This window comes from Plecotus auritus (genome assembly GCF_963455305.1).
Source record: "Plecotus auritus genome assembly, chromosome: 12".
Taxonomy (NCBI): Eukaryota; Metazoa; Chordata; class Mammalia; order Chiroptera; family Vespertilionidae; genus Plecotus; species Plecotus auritus.
The window spans coordinates 30,244,310-30,268,466 of record NC_137778.1 but is presented as its reverse complement, the minus strand read 5'-3'; the positions used below and the strand labels follow the sequence as shown (position 1 = coordinate 30,268,466).

General features: G+C 42.0%; 2 protein-coding genes across 3 annotated transcripts in view; one reads left to right on the top strand and one right to left on the bottom strand.

The window, feature by feature from the left end:
• Positions 1–42: 42 nt before the first annotated feature.
• Positions 43–4,007, top strand: RPS27 (ribosomal protein S27). 2 transcript variants are annotated; one of them, XM_080649394.1, is made up of 5 exons: positions 43–82; positions 396–504; positions 1,120–1,230; positions 1,418–1,595; positions 2,570–4,007. In XM_080649394.1, the coding sequence occupies exons 1-4, from the start codon at positions 77–79 to the stop codon at positions 1,444–1,446; spliced, it is 255 nt and encodes an 84-aa protein (XP_080505520.1). In that variant the 5' UTR covers positions 43–76; the 3' UTR covers positions 1,447–1,595; positions 2,570–4,007. The 2 variants fall into 2 exon arrangements, with proteins under 2 accessions (XP_080505520.1, XP_080505521.1); XM_080649395.1 differs by having other exon boundaries at positions 65–315.
• Positions 1,612–24,157, bottom strand: part of NUP210L (nucleoporin 210 like) — a 54,971-nt gene continuing 32,425 nt past the window's right edge. The window contains exons 22-38 of the mRNA XM_080649393.1: positions 22,452–22,514; positions 21,922–22,101; positions 21,470–21,550; positions 21,261–21,392; positions 20,748–20,906; positions 19,264–19,355; positions 17,785–17,959; positions 14,492–14,667; positions 13,719–13,936; positions 13,067–13,203; positions 8,552–8,678; positions 8,173–8,322; positions 6,359–6,609; positions 5,257–5,458; positions 2,602–2,703; positions 2,134–2,208; positions 1,612–2,047 (exon numbers count right to left, since the gene is read on the bottom strand). Coding sequence (XP_080505519.1) covers positions 1,947–2,047; positions 2,134–2,208; positions 2,602–2,703; positions 5,257–5,458; positions 6,359–6,609; positions 8,173–8,322; positions 8,552–8,678; positions 13,067–13,203; positions 13,719–13,936; positions 14,492–14,667; positions 17,785–17,959; positions 19,264–19,355; positions 20,748–20,906; positions 21,261–21,392; positions 21,470–21,550; positions 21,922–22,101; positions 22,452–22,514 — 2,421 coding nt within the window. The 3' untranslated portion in view covers positions 1,612–1,946. The remainder of the gene's footprint in view (positions 2,048–2,133; positions 2,209–2,601; positions 2,704–5,256; positions 5,459–6,358; positions 6,610–8,172; positions 8,323–8,551; positions 8,679–13,066; positions 13,204–13,718; positions 13,937–14,491; positions 14,668–17,784; positions 17,960–19,263; positions 19,356–20,747; positions 20,907–21,260; positions 21,393–21,469; positions 21,551–21,921; positions 22,102–22,451; positions 22,515–24,157) is intronic.

The window sequence follows — 24,157 nt, the reverse complement described above, 5'->3', positions numbered from 1 at the left end:
CTGCGGGATGACGGATATAAGGAGAAGGACTTCCGCTTTCGCTCCTTTCCGGCGGTGACGACCTCCCCACGACAATATGCCTGTGAGTTCCTTGGTGCAGGTTTCAGCGGAGTTCTCGCTCTTCTGTCCGCACGCTTCCCTCGCGCCGGTTTCGGACGGCAGAGGGCCCTCACTTGCCCTCCGCGCTGCCTAGGACTTTAACCACAGGGACCGCAGAGGCCCGCGGGGCCCCCTGCCTAGACGGGAGCGGAGAGGAGATAAGATGGCGGCCCGGCTGCGCAGACACCAGGCGCGGCGAGGGGCGAGCTCTCCCCGGTGTGTGGCAGTGGGGGCTGTTTCCGATCCTCCCTTGTTCGCCGTTGGTTTCTAAATTTCTACATTTCTGCCTCTCTTAGCTCGCTAAGGATCTCCTCCATCCCTCTCCGGAAGAGGAGAAGAGGAAACACAAGAAGAAGCGCCTGGTGCAGAGCCCCAATTCCTACTTCATGGATGTAAAATGCCCAGGTGAGGAGTTGGCTTGCAGTAGTCGGGAACGCACTGGACCCGGGAATGGGAAAAAGGTGTAGTGTGAGCTGTATCGTAATCCATGAAGCGGCCCCCATTTCTTAGAACTTGAATGTGCGAGATGGGTAAAATTTTGTTCTTTAGGAGGAATGATCCAGAGTGACTTCCCATCAGAACTCCACATAGCAACCCTAACATTTCCTTGTGTTAAGAAACTGGGGTGATGTATTGTGCTTCTGCCTTCGTCATTGATGTGCTTGTACCTGGAGGAACGGGGTGGGTGCGTTGACCCATTGCTGACCATCCTTCCCTCCAAAGTGGAGGAGTCTCTTATTTTTTGACCTGTGAATTATTGTTGATTCCACTCCTTTCCCTTTCAGGCTCTAGGATGGTAGTCACACATTATCCAAAAATCCATAGGTGGGGGCAGGTGGTCCATATTGCTTCTGAGTTGGCATTAATGTGTACCTAGACCCAGGTAATCAAGTTTCCAATAGGATAGTAAATTTCAAAGTTTACAAATAACATGCAGGTCTTAACAGTTAGTGCATTCTAGTTTATGTGTAAGTGAAGAAAGGCATGGGAAAAAATATAACCCCTCCTTGATTTTTCCAGGATGCTATAAAATCACCACCGTCTTTAGCCACGCACAAACGGTAGTTTTGTGTGTTGGCTGCTCCACTGTTCTCTGTCAGCCAACAGGAGGAAAAGCAAGGCTTACAGAAGGTAAATGCTTTAACAAATGTAATTTGGGCTTTGAATCTTTTCTTAATCTCCAAATGCTACTGTCTAAAGCTAGGATGAGTAGGTGATAAAAGTGGCTGTCCTGTGGGTGGGGCATCAGGCATCAGGCCTGTGAGTGTGGGGCAGGGTAAGCAGGCTGTCAGTTAACTTACGAACCTTTTTCTTCCAGGATGCTCCTTCAGAAGGAAGCAGCACTAAAAGCACCTCAAATCAAGATGAGTGGGAAACCATCCCAATAAACACATTTTGGATACATCCTGTTTATTGTCTTGTTTTACTGGTAGGAAGTTCTTACCTCAAGTATTCAGGGCCAACCAGAAGAATGGACTGCTAGTCATTTGGGGCAAGTAAGTAGCCAAGTATTTAAAAAGTCCATTTGGGACATTTCTATCTGCCTAGGGATTGAGTAAATCTTCAGAGCTTGACTTAAAAATGTGGTTTACCATATAAATGAGATATTTACTTTCACTGTTATGTTTTCTTAGAATTAAGAACAAGTTGATCTTCGAAACACAATCCAGCACACCACTTTAACAGAACAGCTCAGGACCCTTTATTTATAATTCTCAGAAACCTTGTTTGGAGGCTTATAAATATAGACGTTGGTAGGCGGCTTCTGGTGGCCAACGGTTAGAAATCTCCAGTTTAAAAAAAAAAATCCAGTTTCCTACAGTTAAGGAGACTTGTCTAAGCACAGGTTAGTGCCGTATACTCCATAGCCAGTGTTGTAGCCGACTCTGGGATGGCGGGGGTTGTGGACTCAGGAATGGAGGGGGAGAACGTGCGGAGGTATAAGAACCTAGAAACAAATGGGAAAGGGAGAAGGGTGAAAGGTGAATAAGAAACAGATACTGCAATTTGAAGATGAGGATTGTGATTCTTTACCTGTCAGTGGTGCTCCTAGAGTTGGTACATAAACAACTGGAACTGTCTGTATCTTGTTTAGGAAGGCACTGTATGCTGGAATCAGAACAAGGGAGATGTCAGTAAAGAGACATTTCTGCCTTATTGGAGGAAGGCCTTAGTCATACTTCAAATAACTTCATGGTAATTAGGAAGTTTTTGTTCAATTGTTACAGTTACTTAATCAACTGGCCAAATGATGGGGAAAGTGCAGGTGTAGACAAAATCATCTCTAGCTAATGAATTTAAACCAAACTAGCCATTTAGCAGTGCTACCCACTTCTGAACGGTATTTGCCACATCCAGTTTGATAGTTGTAACTTGAGCAGAACCTTTACTTAATCCACTAGGTGACTAGGGTTAGGGAGGCTGAATCTGTTTCAACTGCAAAAAACAACTAATTTTCATCCTTATTCAGTTTTTGAAATGAAGGATATAAGGACTCCTTACCTAGAAAGATGAAAGCTGTTGATGCCAGCACTACAAAGAGGGTAAAGAGGATCTGGTAAGAACCCATGAACTTCTGGAGGACACCTGAATCTTCACATTGATCTATGCATTGGCCAGAACAGAAGAAGAGAATAGTTATTTAATCACACATCCAGGCCAGATGTTGCATTTAAAACCTTGTGTGGTCATAAGACTATCTAGCAGAAGCACTCGAACCCCAGCCCTTTAGGACATGGATTTTTAAAACATGTAATACCTGGTTATTTAGTCAGGTGCACTGACCTCTTTTCCTTAGATTGTTAAATAAAAAATGACAGCCGCCCTGGCCGGTGTGGCTCAGTTATTTGGAGCCTTGTCCTGTATACAGAAAGGTTGCATGTTCAATCCCCGTTCGGGGCACCTATGGAAGGCAACCAATTGATGTTTTCTCCTATAACAATGTTTCTCCCTACCTTTCTCTCTAAAATCAATACGCATATCCTTGGGTGAGGATTTAAAAAAATAACACAATATCTGTCTGGTGTGAATGAATCAAAGCTAAACTTTTGGTCAGATTAGCAAAATTTTTTTTGGTGTGCCCCAGAATTTTAGAAATTACTTTGTATGTGCCATGAGGTGAGAGAGGTTGAAAATCACTGCTCTGGGATATTGTTTTACTTATCAGAGTAAAGTGAACTATATTTGACTCCATCTTAACTGGCTTTTTCTTTTTTTTCTTTTTTAAATATATTTTATTGATTTTTTACAGAGAGGAAGAGAGAGGGATAGAGAGTTAGAAACATCGATCAGCTGCCTCCTGCACACCTACTGGGGATGTGCCTGCAACCAAGGTACATGCCCTTGACCGGAATCGAACCTGGGACCTTTCAGTCCGCAGGCCGACGCTCTATCCACTGAGCCAAACCGGTCAGGGCTTAACTGGTTTTTCCTATCTCCAAAGTAATAAACTCCCAATTCTTGAGCCTCTTTATTCCTCTCAGCTTACAGGAATATTTAAAACTTCTGCCACTTGAAAATGGCATTTACCTTTCCTGTGCGTTTTAACTAAATGTGTTGCAATCTATGGTGATTTTTTTTTTTTTTAATTTTGATTTGAGAGAGAGGAACATCAATTTATTCCACTTATTTATGCATTCATTGGTTGATTCTTACATGTTCCCTGACTGGGGATCAAAACTGCAACCTTGACACATCAGGGATGCTCTAACCAACTGAGCTATCTGGCCAGGGTGTGATTTGATTTCTCGTTCTAATCCCTGTAACTTTAAACATTTCTTTGGATCCCCAATGACTTTTTAAAGCCAAAGGCCCCCTACCCATTTTTACTCAGGATGTCATTTCTAGGGAATATTCTGATTTGTATATAATGTCCTTAATAAAACTTGCGACTCCTGTCTTTGAATCATATTTGGTATCTGCCTTTGGTTATTTCAATTTCTTCAGTGTCTAGAACTCCTTTCTGTCCCACCAAACTACTTGAACTTCCAGGCCTTCCAGTATAAATTGTGACCAGGCCCTCATACCTGCTTCCTATTCTGCTTCTATAGGCCTTCTACCTTTAATCTTAAAACTGCTCCTCTCACCTTACTCTTTGATAACTGCTTCACTGAAGAATAAGGTTTCTTGAAGTGCATATACTAAAAAGATTATGCTAATTCCTGACCAGATCCCACTGCTCAAAGTCCAAATAAAACCGGTGTATTACTAATTTTTCTAGCATCCCTTTCATAATCAGTGAGTTGATTAGAATCATTTCTAGATTTAAAAGCTGCTTTAATAGAGCACAGATTAGAGTTGAACACTTTATAGTGGTGGGACCTTTGGACACCTTAATTCCTCAACTCTGAAGGGAAAAACATCTGCCCTTTTGAGTTAGAAAAATGCATTTAAATATGCTTAGGATATTTATTGACAAGTACATTATCAAAGTGCTCATATAAGCAAACCTTTCTCCCATTAGGAGATGTGCTACGGTTTAGCCTAATTCCGTGGTCGGCAAACTGCGGCTCGCGAGCCACATGCGGTTCTTTGGCCCCTTGAGTGTTGCTCTTCCACAAAATACCATGGCCTGGGTGAGTCTATTTTGAAGAAGTGGCATTAGAAGTGGAAGTTTAAAAAATTTGGCTCTCAAAAGAAATTTCAGTCGTCGTACTGTTGATATTTGGCTCTGTTGACTAATGATTTTGCCGACCACTGGGCTAATTCATTCCCAATAATTAAGAGAAGACAGTTTCCCTTGAGGGATTGGCAAGTGCGAGTGGCATGAGAATGTTTCCCTGGCTTAACATCTCCATAACTTCCCACCCCATACAAATTGGCATTTCTAAACTGGGTAATGGCTAGAATTAGGATTTGGGCAATAAGTCTTGTTTCTAGGGTTCGCCATTTGCCCTTTGCTTGATGCAGAAAGATCTGCTAAATACTTTTAAAGAAGGCGAAACATTTATCAAGAGGTTTAGAATGGAAAGTAGTACACTTAGGTTAAGTATCACATCTAGCTAGTGATAAAAAAGCTATCTGAAGATTGTTTTCAGTGGGCTTGATCCATGCCCCAGTTAGTTTGAGTAATCTTGGTCAAGTGGCCGAATGTTTTCCGTTAACTAAATGTAATGCCTTGTTTTCCTCTAGATTAAAAGTAGGATCCCCATTGCTCACCTGCACCAGACTTCTTAATAGCTCTCACTAGCACAGCCTCACTTTGACCTGTGAGCACACAGGAAATATTGATGAAAACAGGCGATGTCATCTGCTGAAGGGAAGTGAAGTTGACTACTCTTACGGGGTAGATAGCAAGGCCTGGTGTGAGGGAAGAGTGATCATGGCCAGAGACCACTAGAACCGGGGAGCTGGGGAAGACCTTGGAGAAAAGATAAAATAGCACTGTTTGAAAGAAGAAAAGACAGTTTTACAAAAAACACAAGGAAAAGGCAGTTTTGTATTCTTATATTCCAATCTTAAACATACACAGTAAGACTCCTGGGTTTCTAGTTTAGCTAACTGACAATAAGTCATTTTTTCACTAAGGTGTGTTGAATGATAAGGGGAAAAGGTGATCTGTGAGAATAAAATAGGCTTCAAAAAGGTTTTAAACTAGAATTTTAAAGATTGTTTTTAATTAAGATAGCATTGGTGCCCTGGTCAGTGTGATGCAGTGGTTAGAGCGTTGGCCCTCGCACCAAAGGGTTGTGGGTTTGATTCCTGGTCAAAGACATGTACCTGGGTTGCAGCTTCATCCCGGCCCTGGTCTGGGCGCAAGCCGGAGGCAACCAATCCATGTGACACACCCATTTTTCTCCTCTTCCACCCCCTCCCTCACACTCAAAAAAATCAGTGGAGCTCTAGCCATTTGGCTTAGTGGATCTTGTCGGCCTGTGGACTGAAGGGTCCCGATTCGATTCCAGTCAAGGGCACATGCCTGGGTTACAGGCTCGTCCAACGTGCAGGAGGCAGCCAGTCGATTCTTGTCATTGATGTTTCTATCTCCCTCTCTCCCTCTCTGAAATCAATAAAAATATATTTTAAATACTAATAAATACATAAATGGAAAGAAGATCCCCAGGTGAGGATTAACAGCAAAAAGATAGTATTGGTGTTATCTTTCAGCTAATGACCTAGAATTTAAGACTCTGGGAGCCCTACTGAATGGGACAGATTTTCTTCATCCTGCTTAGTATTTCCTATGGTGAGTTTTATCAAATCACAGAAACCTCTTTTTTCAAAACTGATCTGTTCTGTTTGGGTTCAGTTCTTAACATACCTCTAGCTTCTCAAGAACTCTGTCCACTCCCAGTACTCTTATCTCCCCCACATCTCGTTTGTGGCTAAGCACCAATTCTGACTGGTTGATGTAAAAGGCTGGAATGAAAGGAATGAGAATTCTTTGCATTCCATTCTTGCTGTGTTCACTGATGAGTGTGGCCCACCCATAGACGGAGGTGTCAGCCATGCTGAGGGCCTGGAGCAGCTCCTCTGATTGGGGTCGAACCTTGATTAGGCAGACATAAACCCCTGAAGAAAAGAGGAAAATCTGAGCAGGAATGTTCAGAGGCTTTGTTGAGCCAACTGAATTAGGATAAGAAGTAAAAATGGTGACATGTAAATTCAAAAGAAAATGTGAACTTGGCTTTGTTATTCAGTATTGGCACACTATGGACCACCAAAAGAAAACGGAACCCACAACTGAACTTGTGGCTTAAATTGGTAAATCAACATGCCAGGAAGTATTAAGTAAACAAGATATGGGGATACAGAATGAAGTAGTCCGTTGGTAAGATCAGGAAAGGGTTTGTGAAAAAAGGCACGCTTCAAGCACGGTTGAATCACTTCTCTATCAAACCACCACTTGGTTTTATTTGTCAGTATTTTTCTAGTGACCCATGCTCAAACCTGAGCTGTTTTTAGCAACCTTTACTTCATTCTTTATTTTCCTTTACTTCATTCTTATATTCAATCTATCTCCAAATCTTGCTAACTCTTTGAAATGCCTCTGATATGTCTCTGCCCTGTTAGTATTTCCTTGTTACTCTAGTCTAGACCCTTATCAATTCATGCTTGTATTATTGCAATGGCTCCTCCCATTATTCATCCTTTCTTGTCCATCCTATGTATTTCCAGTAAATACTTTAAAACTGCTTTCATCTTATTTTTGCAAACTTCTCTGGGCTTTATATTGCCTGAAATGTCCTATTTTCTTTATCTCTAGTTCACTCTTAGTCATCTTCTAAAGCAGTGGTTCTCAACCTTTTTAATGCCGTGACCCTTTAATACAGTCCCTCATGTTGTGGTGACCCCCAACCATAAAATTATTTCTGTTGCTACTTCATAACTGTATTTTTGCTACTGTTATGAATCGTAATGTAAATATCTGTTATCCGATGGTCTTAGGCAACCCTGCTAGCGGTTCTCAACCTGTGGGTCGTGTCGTGAACACTGCTGTAGAGGCATAACTAATCACTCTGCAGTACTAGTAAGAGGTATAAGCCTTGTTCTCCTCTTTGTATCTCCAGTGTGTGTCATGGTAAGAGGCATTCTACTTGGTGCTCAACAGTTAGCCAAGTGAACCTTCCTTCAGTGGTTGCTCATTACCATTCACACTGCCTGGCCTTGGAGTAGAAACTCCCATGATGTAGCACTATCCTATTTACATTTGACATGAATCTCATTTTAGATCAGTTGATTTATGTAAAGTCATCTCAGCATCATACCTATTTCTACTTTCTGCTTGTTAATGATAATCTGCTTGTAATAGCTTTCAGTTCAACAAACATTCAAACACTGTGCTACATGCTGGGGATAAAAGACGAATGAGACCTAAGCCAAGCCCTTACAGAGATAACAGGGACTAACAAAGAAAATAGTAAATTGTAATAGAAAAGCATTTTGTATTATATTATAAACAATAGGTATTATCGAACCACGTTTAACAAATTAGAATGAATTAAAAATGTTGATTGAGAAAGAGTCCATATATAGCAGATGAAACTGGAAAATATGCATGCAATCCAATAAGAAAGTGACAACTGTACAATTATGGAAATAAGGGGGAAACCAGATTCAACTGGTGGAACCCACCTTTCTCCATGCTGAAATATGAATGGACGTGAAAGACTTTACTTGCTGGAATGTCTAGTGAAGTATTACTGAACTGTATATGACACAGTATGAGGGTCTCTGGAAGAAGTATTGTTGTAATGGCCAAGGCTTGACTTGGGGTGCAGGACCCTAATAAGCAGAAAAGAGGTAAACAGCATTATCACTAATAAGAATTTGTAAAAGGGGAGGCTGTTACATAGAAGCAGTTAGGTATAAAAAAGGATGAGTCAATGATTTATTAAGGTAGAGTCCATTTGAAATAAAAGGAAATTTATATTGCTAATCCAAAGGGGTAAATTAATACGGGAAGATGAGAAAGTTGAGAACAATCACCCATACCTATAAAAAGATTCCTGACCTTTAAGATTGACACCATTTCTGCCAGTGGTGATGAAGAACTTGAACACCGTTGAATTGGGAGTATTGGTGAGATAAGTCTTGAGGTAATAACTGAGTGTTAATCTTGATGATGCATTGACAACCACCTGTCAGGAAATCAAAGGCAAATATGTACCTAAATTCTTAGAGAATCTGGTTCCCTCCTTCTCTGCCTCTCATAACTTATTTAACCAAAAGCAACTGTTTCGCAAAATTGCTCTTCATGTGCTAACATATTTGAGAACCACAATATGTTACGGGAAGAAAACATTTATTTTCTAAAAGGTCTCTGTCCATTATTCCTTCTGACATATGTTCCCTCTGTATGATTCCCTATTAAAATGCCTTTGAAGACAATTGCAACTTTACAGAATACTCAGTATACTTTGTAATGTTCTGCCTTATATTGTACACATTTTTATACTTGTTAAAATCCCTCCTATTAGGCTCTAAGCTCTTTAATTTAGAACCCTAATTTATCCCTGTACATCCTATACTGTGCCTTGTATGTAAGGCTAGTGCTTAATGATTATAAAGAGACTAGAGGCCCAGTGCATGAAATTTGTGCATGGGTGTGTGTGTCCCTCAGCCCAGCCTGCACCCTCTCCAATCTGGGACCCCGGGAGGGATGTCTGACTGCCCTTTTGGGATCGGGCCTAAATGGGCAGTTGGACATCCCTCTCACAATCCAGGACTGCTGGCTCCCAACTGTTCACCTGCCTGCCTTCCTGATTGCCCCTAATTGCTTCTGCCTGCCAGCCTGATCACCCCCTAACCACTCCCCTGCCAGCCTGATTGATGCCTAACTGCTCCCCTGCCAGCCTGATTGCCCCTAACTGCCCTCCCCTGCAGGCCTGGTCACCCCTAACCGCCCTCCCCTGCAGGCCTGGTCCCCCCCAACTGCTCTCCCCTGCAGGCCTGGGTCCCCCCCAACTGCCCTTTCCTGCAGGCCTGGTCACCCCCAACTTCCCTCCTCTGCCGGTCTGGTCACCCCCAACTGCCCTCCCTTGCAGGCCTGGTCCCTCCCCTGCTGGCCATCTTGTGTCCACATGGGGGCAGCCATCTTGTGTGTGGGAGTGATGGTCAATTTGCATATTTTATTAGATAGGATAGAGGCCTGGTGCACTGGTGGGGGCTGGCTGGTTTGCCCTGAAGGGTGTCCCGGATCAGGGTGGGGGTTTCCTTGGGGTGTGGGGTGGCCTGGGCGAGGGGCGTATGGTGGTTTGCAGGCCAGCCACGCCCCCCTCTCCCCCCCCGCCCCCGCCACCCAAGCAGAGGCCCTGGTATCTGGGATTTATTTATCTTCTATAATTGAAACTTTGTAGCCTTGAGCGGAGGCCAGGGCAAGCCAGGGTGGGTGGAAAGCTTGGCTTCCTCCATCGCCGGGGAAACCCAAGCCTCCTGCTCGCTCCGTGGCCACAGCCATTTTTGTTGGGATTTATTTATCTTCCATAATTAAAACTTTGTAGCCTTGAGCAGACACCAAGGCAGGCCAGGAAACTTGGCTTCCTCCATTGCCGGGGGGCAACCCTAGCCTCCTGCTCTCTCCAACTCTGTGGCTGCAGCCATTTTTGTTGGAATTTATTTATCTTCTATAACTGAAATTTTGTAGCCTTGAATGGAGTCCAGGGCCAGCCAGGGTGTGTGGAAAGCTTGGCTTCCTCCAGTGCCAGGGAAACCCAAGCCTCCTGCTCGCACCGTGGGCGCAGCCATATTGGTTAGGTTAATTTGCATACTCGCTCCTGATTGGCCACTGGGCGTGGCTTGTGGGTGTATTGGAGGTATGGTCAATTTGCATATTACTCTTTTATTAGATAGGATATGATGATAATGATCCTTTTCCCCTCCAAATATCTTCAATTTAATGTAATATACTGTCCAGTCTCCTCAGTACTACCTCAGTTTGTTTTTAAATATTTAAGGGCCTTAAAACAAAGTTAGTTACATATTGTAAAAACCATCAGTTAGGTCTCAGTTTTCAGCTTACTTAACCTATTTTTTAAAAAATATATTTTATTGATTTTTTACAGAGAGGAAGGGAGAGGGATAGAGAGTTAGAAACATCGATGAGAGAGAAACATCGATGAGCTGCCTCCCGCACACCCCCCACTGGGGATGTGCCCACAACCAAAGTACATGTCCTTGATCGGAATCGAACCTTGGACCCTTTAGTCCGCAGGCCGACGCTCCATCCACTGAGCCAAACCCGTCAGGGCTTACTTAACCTATTAATAGTATTTCACTGGTTGATCATTCCCTTCCTCTTGAAATAACTTTTCCACCTGGCTTCCAGGACACCAAAATTTCTGGATTTTCTTACCACTTCACTGGTCATTTCTTATAAGTCTCTCTTATTGGTTCCTCTTAATATTGGAGTGTCCCCAGAGTTTAGTTCTTGGACCTTTTCTCTGTTTACACCAATTTTCTTGGTTATCTAATGGCTTTATTTTATTTTTTTTTTTAAATATATTTTATTGATTTTTTACAGAGAGGAAGGAAGAGGGATAGAGAGTTAGAAACATCGATGAGAGAGAAACATCGATCAGCTGCCTCTTGCACACCCCCTACTGGGGATGTGCCCGCAGCCAAGTTACGTGCCCTTGACCGGAATCGAACCTGGGACCTTTCAGTCTGCAGGCTGACGCTCTATCCACTGAGCCAAACCGGTTTTGGCTATCTAATGGCTTTAAATATCATCTCTATGCCAATGACTCCAAGACTTTTATTTATTTTTTAATAATGTTTTTTTATTGATTTTAGAGAGGAGGGGACAGGGAGAGAGAGATAGAAACATGAATGATGAGAGAAAATCATTGATCGGTTGCCTCCTACACGCCCCCTACTGAGGATCGAGCCTGAAACCTGGGCCTGTGCCCTTGATCAGAATCAAACCTGGGATCCTTCAGTCTGCAAGCTGATGCTCTATCCACTGAGCCAAACCAGCTAGGGTGACTCCCAGACTTTTATATCCAGCTACCTTCTGTCCAGTTTTACTAGTACATGTCCAAAACAGACTGACCTTCTCTCCAAAGCTATTCCACTCAGATTCCACATTTCAGTTAATGGCAACTTTGACCTTTTAGTTATTCAATCAAAAACCCTAAGTCATTTTTTTTTAAAAAGAATAGTTAATTGATTTTATGGAAGAGAGGAAGGGAGAAGAGAGAATCATTGATGTAACAGCCCAACATCCATAGGCTGCTTCCTGCACGCCCCCTACTGGGGGATCAAGCCCACAACCCGGGCATGAGCCCTGACCAGGAATGGAACCAGCAACCTCTTGGTGCATGGGATGACGCCTAACCAACTAAGCCACACTGGCCAGGGCCTGAAGTCATTCTTGACTGTCTCACACTCTACATGTAATCGGCCAGGAAATTCTATTGGCTCTACCTATAATAGATATTTAGAATCCGATTAACTTCTCATTACCTCCTCTATTACCACCCTGACCCACCATCGTATCTCACCTGGTTTACTGCACTAATACTCTTCCAACTGGTTTCTCAGCTTCCACCCTAGCCCCTACAGTTTAGTACCAACCAGAGGTCACAGTGATATATATATATTTTTAATATATTTTATTGATTTTTTACAGAGAGGAAGGAAGAGGGATAGAGAGTCAGAAACATCAATGAGAGAGAAACATCGATCAGCTGCCTCCTGCACACCTCCCACTGGGGATGTGCCCGCAACCAAGTTACGTGCCCTTGACCGGAATCGAACCTGGGACCTTTCAGTCCGCAGGCTGACGCTCTATCCACTGAGCCAAACCGGTTTTTGGCCACAGTGATATTTTAAAATGTAAGTCAGATGAGGTATTCTTCTGGTTAAGAATCCTAATACTGCCCTAGGCAGTTTGGCTTGGTGGATAGAGCATCGGCCTGTGGACTGAAGGGTCCCGGGTTCGGTTCCGGTCAAGGGCACATGCCCAGGTTGCGGGCTTGATTCCCAGTAGGGGGTGTGCAGGAGGCAGCTGATCAGTGATTCTCATCATTGATGTTTCTATCTCTCTCTCCCTCTCCCTCACTCTCTGAAATCAATAAAAGTATTATTTATTTATTTTTAAAAGTATATATATATATATATATTTTTTTTTTTAAATATATTTTATTGATTTTTTACAGAGAGGAAGGGAGAGGGATAGAGAGTTAGAAACATCGATGAGAGCGAAACATCGATCAGCTGCCTCCTACACACCCCCCACTGGGGATGTGCCCGCAACCAAGGTACATGCCCTCGGCTGGAATCAAACCCGGGACCTTTCAGTCCATAGGCCAACGCTCTATCCACTGAGCCAAACTGGCCAGGGCAATAAAAATATTTTTTTAAAAAAGTTAAAAAAGAATCCTAATACTGTTCCCCTTTATATCCCAATAAAGCTTGTTGGCTCTTTTTATATCTGATATGTGACTGTATTTCTTTTTTATATGCATATTTCCATTTATAGAAATAGACGCCCTTATCTCTTCAATCCTGGTATTGTTAAGTTTACCTCTCGATATGTTTTCACCAGTCCTGGGATGTCATGAAAGATTGTTGCTATTCCTGGACTCCGGGCCACTCCTACCCCAGTGACAGTGTCTGTTTGTAGAATATTGTCAGTAGAAATCATCCATATCCCAGGTTCACCTAGGAAAGGATAAGAAAAAGCACTTTGCTGCAACCTTTCCACATAAATTGATGGTCACTTTAATCTTACTCAGACTCCAAATCAGTAGACCATTAAAGCATATAGATCTCTCTTTCCATCCAACAGGAACACCCAGCTTTGAGGATAAGTTAGAACTAAAGCCTTATTGTCCTTTCCTTACTTTTATTTCATCCTTTACTGCTCTTCAGCTAAGCGTTTACCTTCCTTCAGAAGCTGGAAATGGAGGAGAAGACACAGCACCCTACACTGTCTACATAATACATTACATAGAGCTATGCATTCAATAGGCATTTGATAAATATAACTGGCTGACTTCTGATGGCTGGTTATTGAGAGAAATGGGCATTGAACTGAGAATTATCAGTTAACATGAAAAATAATAAAATGCATAAAAATACTTTCAGAATTTAGATATTTGGGGGAAAAAATCCTTTAAGGGATGAGTTGCTTTGTAACCATCAGTTGTGAGGTTAAGAAAGGAAGGTGTCCAGACCATTTTGGTTGAGGAGGTGAGTACTGAAACAGATGACATCTCCAACAAAGGTGAGCTTGGCGTCTGGCTCAATGGCGTGCTCGACAGCGACAGGAATGTAATCTGCCATGCCTGGGTGTCTCCGATCCCAGAGCCCCACAAGTGTCACCCCTCTGTTCACAGCCTGGGCCACGTAAGTATAGTTCCTATTCCCTGGTCCAATAAGTAGTAAGTCATCTCTGAAAGTAGATATGAAAAGTAGGAATTTCTGAAAAGGGACAACAGTTAGAAAACAGTTCTGGGAACAGACCCTATCCTATCCTATATAATAAAAGCGTAGTATGCAAATTGTCCCCTCGACCGTGCACTGGGCCTCTAGTTACATTATATTCAACAACACAAAAGTTCAACACAAAAGAAGGAATTCTACAATAGAGAGTAAGCAATCAAGGGCCAGAGATCAGTCTATTACCCTCACATACCACTATATAGTGCACAGTAAGGCTTTTTTTTCTTTTTTAATTAAACTTTTTTTTTTCCAGTACGACTTTCTGATAATATTCCAATGAGCTCCGTATGGAAGCTTTCTGTGAACTAGGACTTGACAGATTCAAAATATCCTGATATTTTTCTTCATTGAACAACTAATAACTATTCTGGTCTTTTCCACATCGTAATGAAAGAAACAAAGATCAGATTCCAAGTGCAGAACATGAGAGCAATTCACTGGAACTGCTATATAATACTAGCCTAATCTGCAAGAATTCCTACCATAGTGTCATTGACTTCCATACCTGTTCAGAGCCAGATAAAGCTGGGTATTGTGTGTGTGGAATTTCTCTCCGATGCTGTTATAAAACTGAACAATGAAGGTGAGAGACATGCCCAGCGGAAAGGCTGATAGGGTCCTTCCTTGGGCCGTGTACAGCTTGGGTTGGCTGCTCATTCGCAGGTAAGTCACTGGTGCTACCTGTGGGAGACAAAGCCCACTGGTACAGAGAAGGATGCATTGGAGAGGAGCTGTGTCCATATTCTGAGATTTATAATCAACTAGAGGCCCGATGCACGAAATTTGTGTAAAAGTAGGCCTTCCTTCCGCCAGCTGCCGGCATCGGCTTCCCTCTAGCCACCGGCAGGCACCTGGGTCCCAGGCTTACCTCGCAGCCCTGGCTTTGTCCAGAAGGTCGTCCGGAAGGACGTCCGGACTAATTAGCATATTATGCTTTTATTATTATAGATGATAAAAAATGTGTCCCTCTTTCATATGAAATAATTAGCTCTTGATTTAAAATGACTTAAATCAGAGTGAACATATGACAGTATAGGAAATGGCTTTTATGCCGAAACCGGTTTGGCTCAGTGGATAGAGCGTCGGCCTGCGGACTGAAGGGTCCCAGGTTCGATTCCGGTCAGGGGCATGTGCCTTGGTTGCGGGCACATCGCCAGTGGGGGGTGTGCAGGAGGCAGCTGATCGATGTTTCTCTCTCATCGATGTTTCTGACTCTCTATCCCTCTCCCTTCCTCTCTGCAAAAAATTTCTCTGCAAAAAATCAATAAAATATATTAAAAAAAAAAAGGAAATGGCTTTTAATTATTAAAGCTGTGGCAATGTGAAGAGAAGCTTTTTTTTTTTTTAAATATGTTTTATTGATATTTTATAGAGAGGAAGGGAGAGGGATAGAGAGCTAGAAACATCGATGAGAGAGAAGCATCGATCAGCTGCCTCCTGCACACCCCCCACTGGGGATGTGCCCACAACCAAGGTACATGCCCTTGACCGGAATCGAACCTGGGACCCTTCAGTCCGCAGGCCGACGCTCTATCCACTGAGCCAAACCGGTTTCGGCTGAAGAGAAGCTTTTTGAGGAAAGAATTATAATTTACTTTGTGCAGAATGCTCAATATTGTTAAATAATTATTAAGAATAGTGTAATTTGTTTTTTTACACTGTAAGAGATAAACTGTGATAACAAGAAAAGTTCAGCTTTGCTCGGCCAGCATGGTTCAGTGGTTGAGCATCGACCTATGAACTGGAGGTCACAGTTCCATTCCTAGTTAGGGCACATGCCTGGGTTGCAGGCTCCATCCCAGTAGGGGACATACAGGAGCCAGCCAATTGAAGATTCTCTCACATCATTGATGTTTCTATCTCTCCCTCTCCCTTCCTCTCTGAAATCAATAAAAACATATTAAAAAAAAAAGTTTAGCTCTAACCAGTTTGGCTCAGTGGATAGAGTGTCAGCCCATGAACTGAAGGGTCCTAGATTTGATTCCAGTCAAGGGCACACACCTTGGTTGCAGGCTCCATTCCTGGCTCTGGTGGGGGCACATACAGGAGGCAACCAAATTGATGTGTCTCTCTTACATTGATTGATGCTTCTCTCTCTGTCTCTCCCCTTCCTTTCCACTCTCTAAAAATCAATGGAAAAATATCCTTGGGTGAGAATTAACAAGAAAAAAAAGTTGGTTGTAGCCCTGTCCGGTATGGCTAAGTGGCTAGAGTGTCATTCCAGGCACCAAAGGGTCTCAGGTTCGATTCCTGGTCTCTCTTTTCCTCTCTCCCTCCCTTCCACTCTCTCTCTATGAATGAATGAATGAATGAATGAATGAATGAAATATCCTGGAGTGAGGATTAAAAAAAAGTATATTATAAATTTGTTTCACAGGCCACAAGGAAATAAAAGGACTATGTACAGTCTTTGGGGAAATACATGGAGATGAGAGGGGCCAAGATGAGTCTAGGGCCTTGGTGGGCACATTTCCAGGGTAGGGGGCCCAGTTGGCATGGTCCACACCCCATGAGCTGGCCCAGCAAGTCCTGCAGCATGGAAACACCAGCTGCAATTCCTCTGCCAGTAGCCCTGCTGATCCCTGGGCCCCCAGCAGTTCCAGCAAGTGGCACTCCAGCAGTGCCAGTATCTTTGGGAGGAGATGCCTCTACTGTTACCAAGACCAGCTTCTCCCCTCGAAGCCGCACTAGACTGAGGACTTGCTTCTCTCCTCTTTCTGCTTGTTTTGAGTTCTTTGGCTTGATCTTCTTGAATTCATCACAACCACACAGGATCAAATTCATACGCTTGCCGAAAGCCTTGAAGGTGCCAATGAAGACATGACTGTCTTGCAGGCTGCACCTCATCCTGTAGCCGCTGTGCTGCAGCATCTTGCTGCTCTTGCCCACAGTCATGGTGGCGGTCCTGTTCTGATGTGTGTTAGACTCACTTACCTCTGAGGAATTATCTAATTCTAATTTTTTTATTCCGAAAACAAAGCCTACTTTTGATAGCAATAGTTCTACACTTCTCCCATACCAACCTTCTTGTCCAAGCTGTTCAGAAGACAATCATACCAAGTTGAGGCTATAACAAGATAACAAGGACTCTAAAGTTCACTTTAACTTTTTTTTTTAATCCTCACCCAAGGATATTTTTCCATTGATTTTTAGAAAGAATGGAAGAGAGAGGGAAAGAGAGAGAGAAATATCAATGTGAGAGAAACATCAATTGGTTGCCTCCTGCACATACCCCGGCCAGGCCCTGGGCCAGGGAGGAGCCTGTAACCAAGGTACATGCCCTTGACCAGAATTGAACCCGGAACCCCTCAGTTTGCAGACTAATACTCTATCCACTTAGCCAAACCGGCTAGGGCTAAAGTTCACTTCATTTTTAAAAAAATATATTTTATTGATTTTTTACAGAGAGGAAGGGAGAGGGATAGAGAGTTAGAAACATCGATGAGAGAGAGAAACATCGATCAGCTGTCTCCTGCACACTACCTACTGGGAATGTGCCCACAACCAAGGTACATGCCCTTGACCAGAATCGAACCTGGGACCCTTGAGTCCGCAGGCCAACGCTCTATCCACTAAGCCAAACCAGTTAGGGCTAAAGTTCACTTTAATTTGATGGTTTAGAATCATGTCAAGATTATATCTTACCTTATAATTCATTTCTGACTTCCTGAGAAGTCTCTAATTCTTAAAAAAGGAAATCTGCCTGTTAAGGCCATAGTATTCCTTTTACTTTATTTATGTATTTATTTATGTATTTATTTATGTATTTATTTATTTCTAGTAAGTGCCTGAACTCACCTGAACTGCAGTTATGGTTGTTTGGTTGACTCCAAAAGGTTCTACAGAAGTAACTTCCAACACGGCAGTACCTGCAATGGAACCAGCTTTCAGGAGCCCTTCACCGTCCTCCTCAATGACGGATGAGTTAGGGAAACACTTGAGAACACGGGAACTCACAAAGGCAGCCCCTTCCCTAGGGAACAAACAGAGCAAGAGGCATCTCTTGGAGACTCTGTTTGACCAGAAAGGAGTGGAGATTGCCAGGATTACTCTGAGGAAACTGTTTGCCATTCTCTATATTGTGTGCTTCTTTGTTCCTCAGGTAAAAGTCCGCTTTGGATATGCTTATCCTTTTTTTTTTTTTTTTAATCCTCACCCGAGGACATGTTCTTATTGATTTTAGAGAGAGGGGAAGAGGGAGAGGAAAAGAAACATTGATGTGAGAGAGAAACATCAGTCAGGAGGTTGGTTGCCTCCCATACACATTTGACTGGGGATTAAACCCACAATTTGGTTTGTGCCCTGACTGGGAATCGAACCTGCGACCCTTCAGTGCAAGAGACGACACTCCAACCAACTGAGCTACACCAGCCAGGACTATGCTTATCTTTTTAAAAAATCAAATTCTATTATATGTTTATCATTAAAAATTACTCAGCCGAAATAACTGAAACAAAAGGATTGAAACAGGTATTCAAACAAATAGTTGTACATGAATGTTCATAGCACTATTCCCAACAGCCAAAGATGAAAACAACCAAAATGTCCATCAATGGATGAATGGACGAACAAAATATTATATTCGTACAATGGAATATTATTTACTCATAAAAAGAATGAAGTACTGATATAACATAGAAGAACCCTGAAAATACTATGTTAACTGAAAGCAGCCAACACAAAGGTCACATATTGTGTAAGTCCATTTGTAGGAAGTATACAGAATAGTTAAATTCACAGAGACAGCTGGTTGCCAGGGGCTAAGATGAGGGGAGATGGGAAGTGACTATTAATGGGTATGGTGTCCTTTTGTGACATCGAAAATATTTTGGAACTAGACAGAGGTGATGGCTGCACACTTTGTGAATGTACTGAATACCACTGAACTGTACACTTTAAAAATATATTTTATTGACTTTTTACAGAGAGAAAGGGAGAGGGAAAGAGAGTTAGAAACATCGATGAGAGAGAAACATCTATCAGCTGCCTCCTGCACACCCCCTACTGGGGATGTGCCCACAACCAAGGTACATGCCCTTGGCCGGAATCGAACCCAGGAATTTTGAGTCCCCAGGCCAATGCTCTCTCTACCCACTGAGCCAAACCGGTTAGGGCTGTACACTTTAAAATGGTTAATTGTATGCTATGTGAACTTCACCTCAACCAAAAATAAAATTATTTGTGCATTAGGAAAATCACCTAGAAAGCATTATAGTTCTTTCCATGTGCAATGTTTTACTGAAGGTAAAGTTAGAACCTGGCCTCTATTATCCTTACCTGTTGGTATGAAGTTTCAGTTGAGAATTCATGGGCATTAGAATTTGCTCAGGTTGGCATTCTGGATAAAAAACTTGGAGTTTTTCGAATACCTATAATGAGAAAAAAAATATTTTTTTATCTGGAAAAGATAAATGATGACCTTTAATCACATATGGACAACTACAAATAAGTCTGCCTAACTTCAATTTAGCCTAATGTTCCACAATACTCTTAAAATGTATCTAGGTATTCTATACTCAGCTGGCATGGCTCAATGGTTGAGTGTTGACTTATGAACCAGGAGATTATGGTTCGATTCCTGGTCAGGGCACATGCCTGGGTTGCAGGCTTGATCCCTGGTGTGGGGTGTGCGGGAGGCAGCTGATCAATCATTCTCTCTCATCATTGATGTTTTATCTTGCTCCCCATCTCCCTTCCTCTCTGAAATCAATAAAAAATATTTTTTAAAAAAGATGTATCTAGGTATTCTAGACCATATAACCTAATATTCGGCTTGCTTCAAGTCTTCAAGTTTACATTATTACTTCCTCTGTATTACTTAGATATAAGGTATAAAATAATTTTGAAATTTCTAATTTTAGCTCCTAGAAACTGAAAAGAGATTTGAGAACAAAGAATCTATATTAAATTAGCAAGGAACATTATTCAGGCTTTCCACCTAGTAATATGCTCTTTCCTCTATGTCTCACTGAATCAGAGAACAAAAGCCAAAATAAAGGAGAAGAAAGAAAAAGAAAATATCAGTCCTATATTTAGAGGAAGAAAAATGTATTTGCTCCACACAAATGATAAATTTTTCTTTTGAATTTATTTTTTTTTATTTTTATTTTTTAACTATATTTTATTGATTTTTTACAGAGAGGAAGGGAGAGGGATAGAGAGTTAGAAACATCGATGGGAGAGAAACATCGATCAGCTGCCTCCTGCACACCTCCCACTGGGGATGTGCCCGCAACCAAGGTACATGCCCTTGACCGGAATCGAACCCGGGACCCCTCAGTCCGCAGGCCAACGCTCTATCCACTGAGCCAAACCAGTTAGGGCTTCTTTTGAATTTTAAAAGCAATAGGGCTATTTAGCTTTCAGCTTGAGAACATCTGTAGAAACTATTCATACTCTACGCTTTACCAGAAGTTAGGATTAGTTTTCGTTCTACCTATGAATATAGGTAAGTGGACTGTATCTCAATATCTATGTTAGGCAGAATGGCTCAGAAATGAATCCCTCTTTAGTTATTATGGTGTTCATATCCTGTGTCCATTGCATGGGGAGTTGAGAGGAGTGTGTACTTTCTAATGTCAATACTTATATAGAGGCAATTAGCAGAAATGACAAAATATCTAGAAACTATAAACCTGTTCTAGGGATCCCTCTAGCCATTTCTCTACCTCTATTCAGGCTAAGCTCTTCATGGATGATAAAGCAAATATAACTCTTTTCTCCTTAATATACAAAAACAGGATTTAGGTTGGGGCCCTTACCAGGATCTGAACTTCATCAGACAGTTCCAACAGATTTCCCTCAAACTGCCCAGAGGAGCTGTTCATACAGCGGACAGTGACTTTGATACTGGTCCGACCAGCTGCTTTTGTGTGGACAACCATGGCAAAGTTATTCTCTACTGGGAGCTGTAGAAAAACCTACACAATGAGGGGTGGATTAAGAAATATTCATGAATAAACATTGTGCCCTTCTCTCTCTCTTGTAACAATAAGGAAAATGTAGGTTGGAAGTAGCCATCTAGAAGAACTACAGTACCAGGGCTTGTTTTCACAGTTACTTCTTTTCACATTCTTAGCAACAGAGTCACCCCTAGAGAAACTTCCTCTTGCATTGCTCAATTAGTTCTGGCACACCTCTGTAAGATTCCTAAGTTATCTGGAGTCAATTCATTGATAGGAGGAGAATGAAAATGAAGTGACTCAGTCTAAAACTTATGATGAAAAACTTAATATCAAGATCCCTAAGGTAATATAATAAACATAAATTCATACCTCTGAATGCCTGGGCATTAGATCCAATACCTCCCTTTTGCTCATGGACCAGTGGAATGTGAGCCCAGGGTTGGCATTGCTAAAGGAGAAAGGGGTCTGGGTACTGGTCACTCCCATGACATAAACTGGCATCTGGAAAGAAAACATTGTTTTGTGTCATAACTGGCATTATCAAAATAATGAGCCCAGAACAGAGTCATCATACTGACCTCAGTAGCTGTGATAAGGCGAGTTGCAGCCGCAAGGATCCTAACAGACCTTAGCTGAACAACTTCAACCTGCACTTCGTCCTGCTCAACAGGAAGGAGAACCAGTTTAGGCTAAGAGGGAGTGTCTGTGGGGTGGACAGAGATGCTTTTGATAAGTGGTTGGTTTGTTGTTGTTTGGGGCATTCAACAACAACAACAAAAACATGCCATACTATGTTTGGTTTTGCTCTTTAAATAATTGCTCATGGATATTATAACAATGCCAATTACTCTGTGTGTTTTTCACTAAAGATCACATATTCCCCATGTCAGGTTAAAAGCATGCCAGATGAAGGGACTAAAAGTATTTTTCAGGGCTGGTAACACCCTCCTCATCATTACTCCCTTCCCTCATCTCCCAATATGGTTCCCAGATGGAAGAGTAGAAGCCGAGAAGAACAAAGAACCAATACCTGTGAAAACACAATGACTTTGCCAGTATCTTCATTCACTGTCTGGATGGTGCCATGGACCACAGCTGTGCCAACCACCTTCCCTGTAACTTGCCCTCTCCTATTAACAACAGCCACAGTCTGATTATTGATGGAGAAGTGAATGATAGATTGGGGCTGGGGGCCACCTTCAGACATTACCTGGGATTTAAACACACCAGTGAATTCCTGAAGCATGGGAAGAAGTCACATCTTTGTTCCCAACATTTTGTCCAAACAACTGGACTTCTTCATCTTCTCCCACCGCCCTATATTCCACATCAACTCAAATGAAGAAGAAATGGAAGTGTTGCAGATGACCAATGGGATTCTAAGAGGTAGTTCATTGTGGAACAGGAAAAATACTAATGTTCTTCTTTATCAGACCCTATTGTACTTGGCTGGGAGTAGACAAGAGGAGGCCAGTAAGAAGAGGTGCGTGTATATGTTGGGATGGGCAGAGGTGGGATGAGGAGAAAGGGTAAATCTTATTTTCTTGTCTTTAAGATCACCTGCATCATGTTGGTTGGAATCAGCGTCATTTTCTCTGGAACAAGTTTGAATGGAGGAAACACCTTGAAGGAGAAAACCAAAAGGATTACAGTGATTAACTAGAGTCAATTTCAAAACAAATGATCATGCAGCTTATTCTAAGGGGAAAACCCTAATTATGTATAATAAAGTTATACACAAAGACATGTGTTTACTTATAAATTCAACTTTTATTTATAATAGCAAAAATTATAAATTACTTAAATGAGAATGCTAAATAAGTTATTACATATCCACTCATTGGAACAAAACTCACCATTAAAATTATGTTTACAATTATCTTTTTTTTAAAAAAATATATTTTATTGATTTTTTACAGAGAGGAAAGGAGAGGGATAGAGAGTTAGAAACATCGATGAGAGAGAAACATCGATCAGCTGCCTCCTGCACACCTCCTACTGGGGATGTGCCCGCAACCAAGGTACGTGCCCTTGACCGGAATCGAACCCGGGACCCTTCAGTCCGCAGGCTGACGCTCTATCCACTGAGCCAAACCGGTTTTGGCTATCTTTTTTTTTTTAAGAAAAAAATAAAAACAAAAACAAACAAAAAAAATTATCTTTTTTTAAACATTTTTTTCAAACATATAAAGGATTCTCAGGTACCTATTACCCAGCTTCAACACTTATCAACAAATGGCCAACAATTACTTTTTTTTAAAATATGTTTTATTGATTTTTTACAGAGAGGAAGGAAGAGGGATAGAGCATTAGAAACATCGATGAGAGAGAAACATTGATCAGCTGCCTCCTGTACACCTCCCTATTGGGGATGTGCCCGCAACCGAGGTACATGCCCTTGACCGGAATCGAACCTGGGACCTTTCAGTCCGCAGGCCGACGCTCTATCCACTGAGCCAAACCGGTCAGGGCCAACAATTACTTTTTTAAAAATATATTTTTATTGATTTCAGAGAAGAAGGGAGAGGGAGAGAGAGATAGAAACATCAATGATGAGAAACATTGATCAGCTGCCTCCTGCATGCCCCTACTGGGGATCGAGCCTGCAACCCAGGCATGTGCCCTTGACTGGAATCAAACCCGGGACGCTTCAGTCCCCAGGCCGATGCTCTATCCACAGAGCCAAACCAGTCAGGGCCCAACAATTACTTTTAAGCACATAAAAAATACTTTTGATAGAAGATTAAGATGAAAAAAGTGTATGATTCATCCATATTAAAGTAAGTGTAAGGGAAAAAGTGAAGGAAATAGCCTGGCCAGCGTGGCTCCGTGGTTGAACATTGACCTATGAGCCAGGAGTTCACCATTCGAATCCCAGTCAGGGCACGTGCCTGGGTTGCAGGCACGATACCCAGTAGGGAGCGTGCAGGAAGCAGCCAATCAATGATTCTCTCTCATCATTGATGTTTCTATCTCTCTCTCCAGCTCTGAAATCAATAAAAATATATTTTTTAAAAAAGTGAAGGAAATACACTGAAATCTTAAAAATAATTTACTCTAGTGGAATTATAGGTGATTTTCATTCTGAGTCTTTATATTTTTTGTGCTTTCCAATTTCTACAAGAAATATGTTATTTTTATACAAGAAACACACAAACAAATCACATATTGTTGCAAAAGTTAGACAACTACATTTTTTTTTCAGTTAAATGATTTTCAACTCGTACAAACTAAACAGAAAGATAAATAATGCTAAATAAGATGAA

Bases quoted from the DNA above. Each gene is read 5' to 3' on its own strand.
- RPS27 (XM_080649394.1), top strand. The intron at 505-1,119 runs GTGAGGAGTTGG...TGATTTTTCCAG, and splicing joins CATGGATGTAAAATGCCCAG to GATGCTATAAAATCACCACC. The intron at 1,231-1,417 runs GTAAATGCTTTA...TTTTTCTTCCAG, and splicing joins AAAAGCAAGGCTTACAGAAG to GATGCTCCTTCAGAAGGAAG.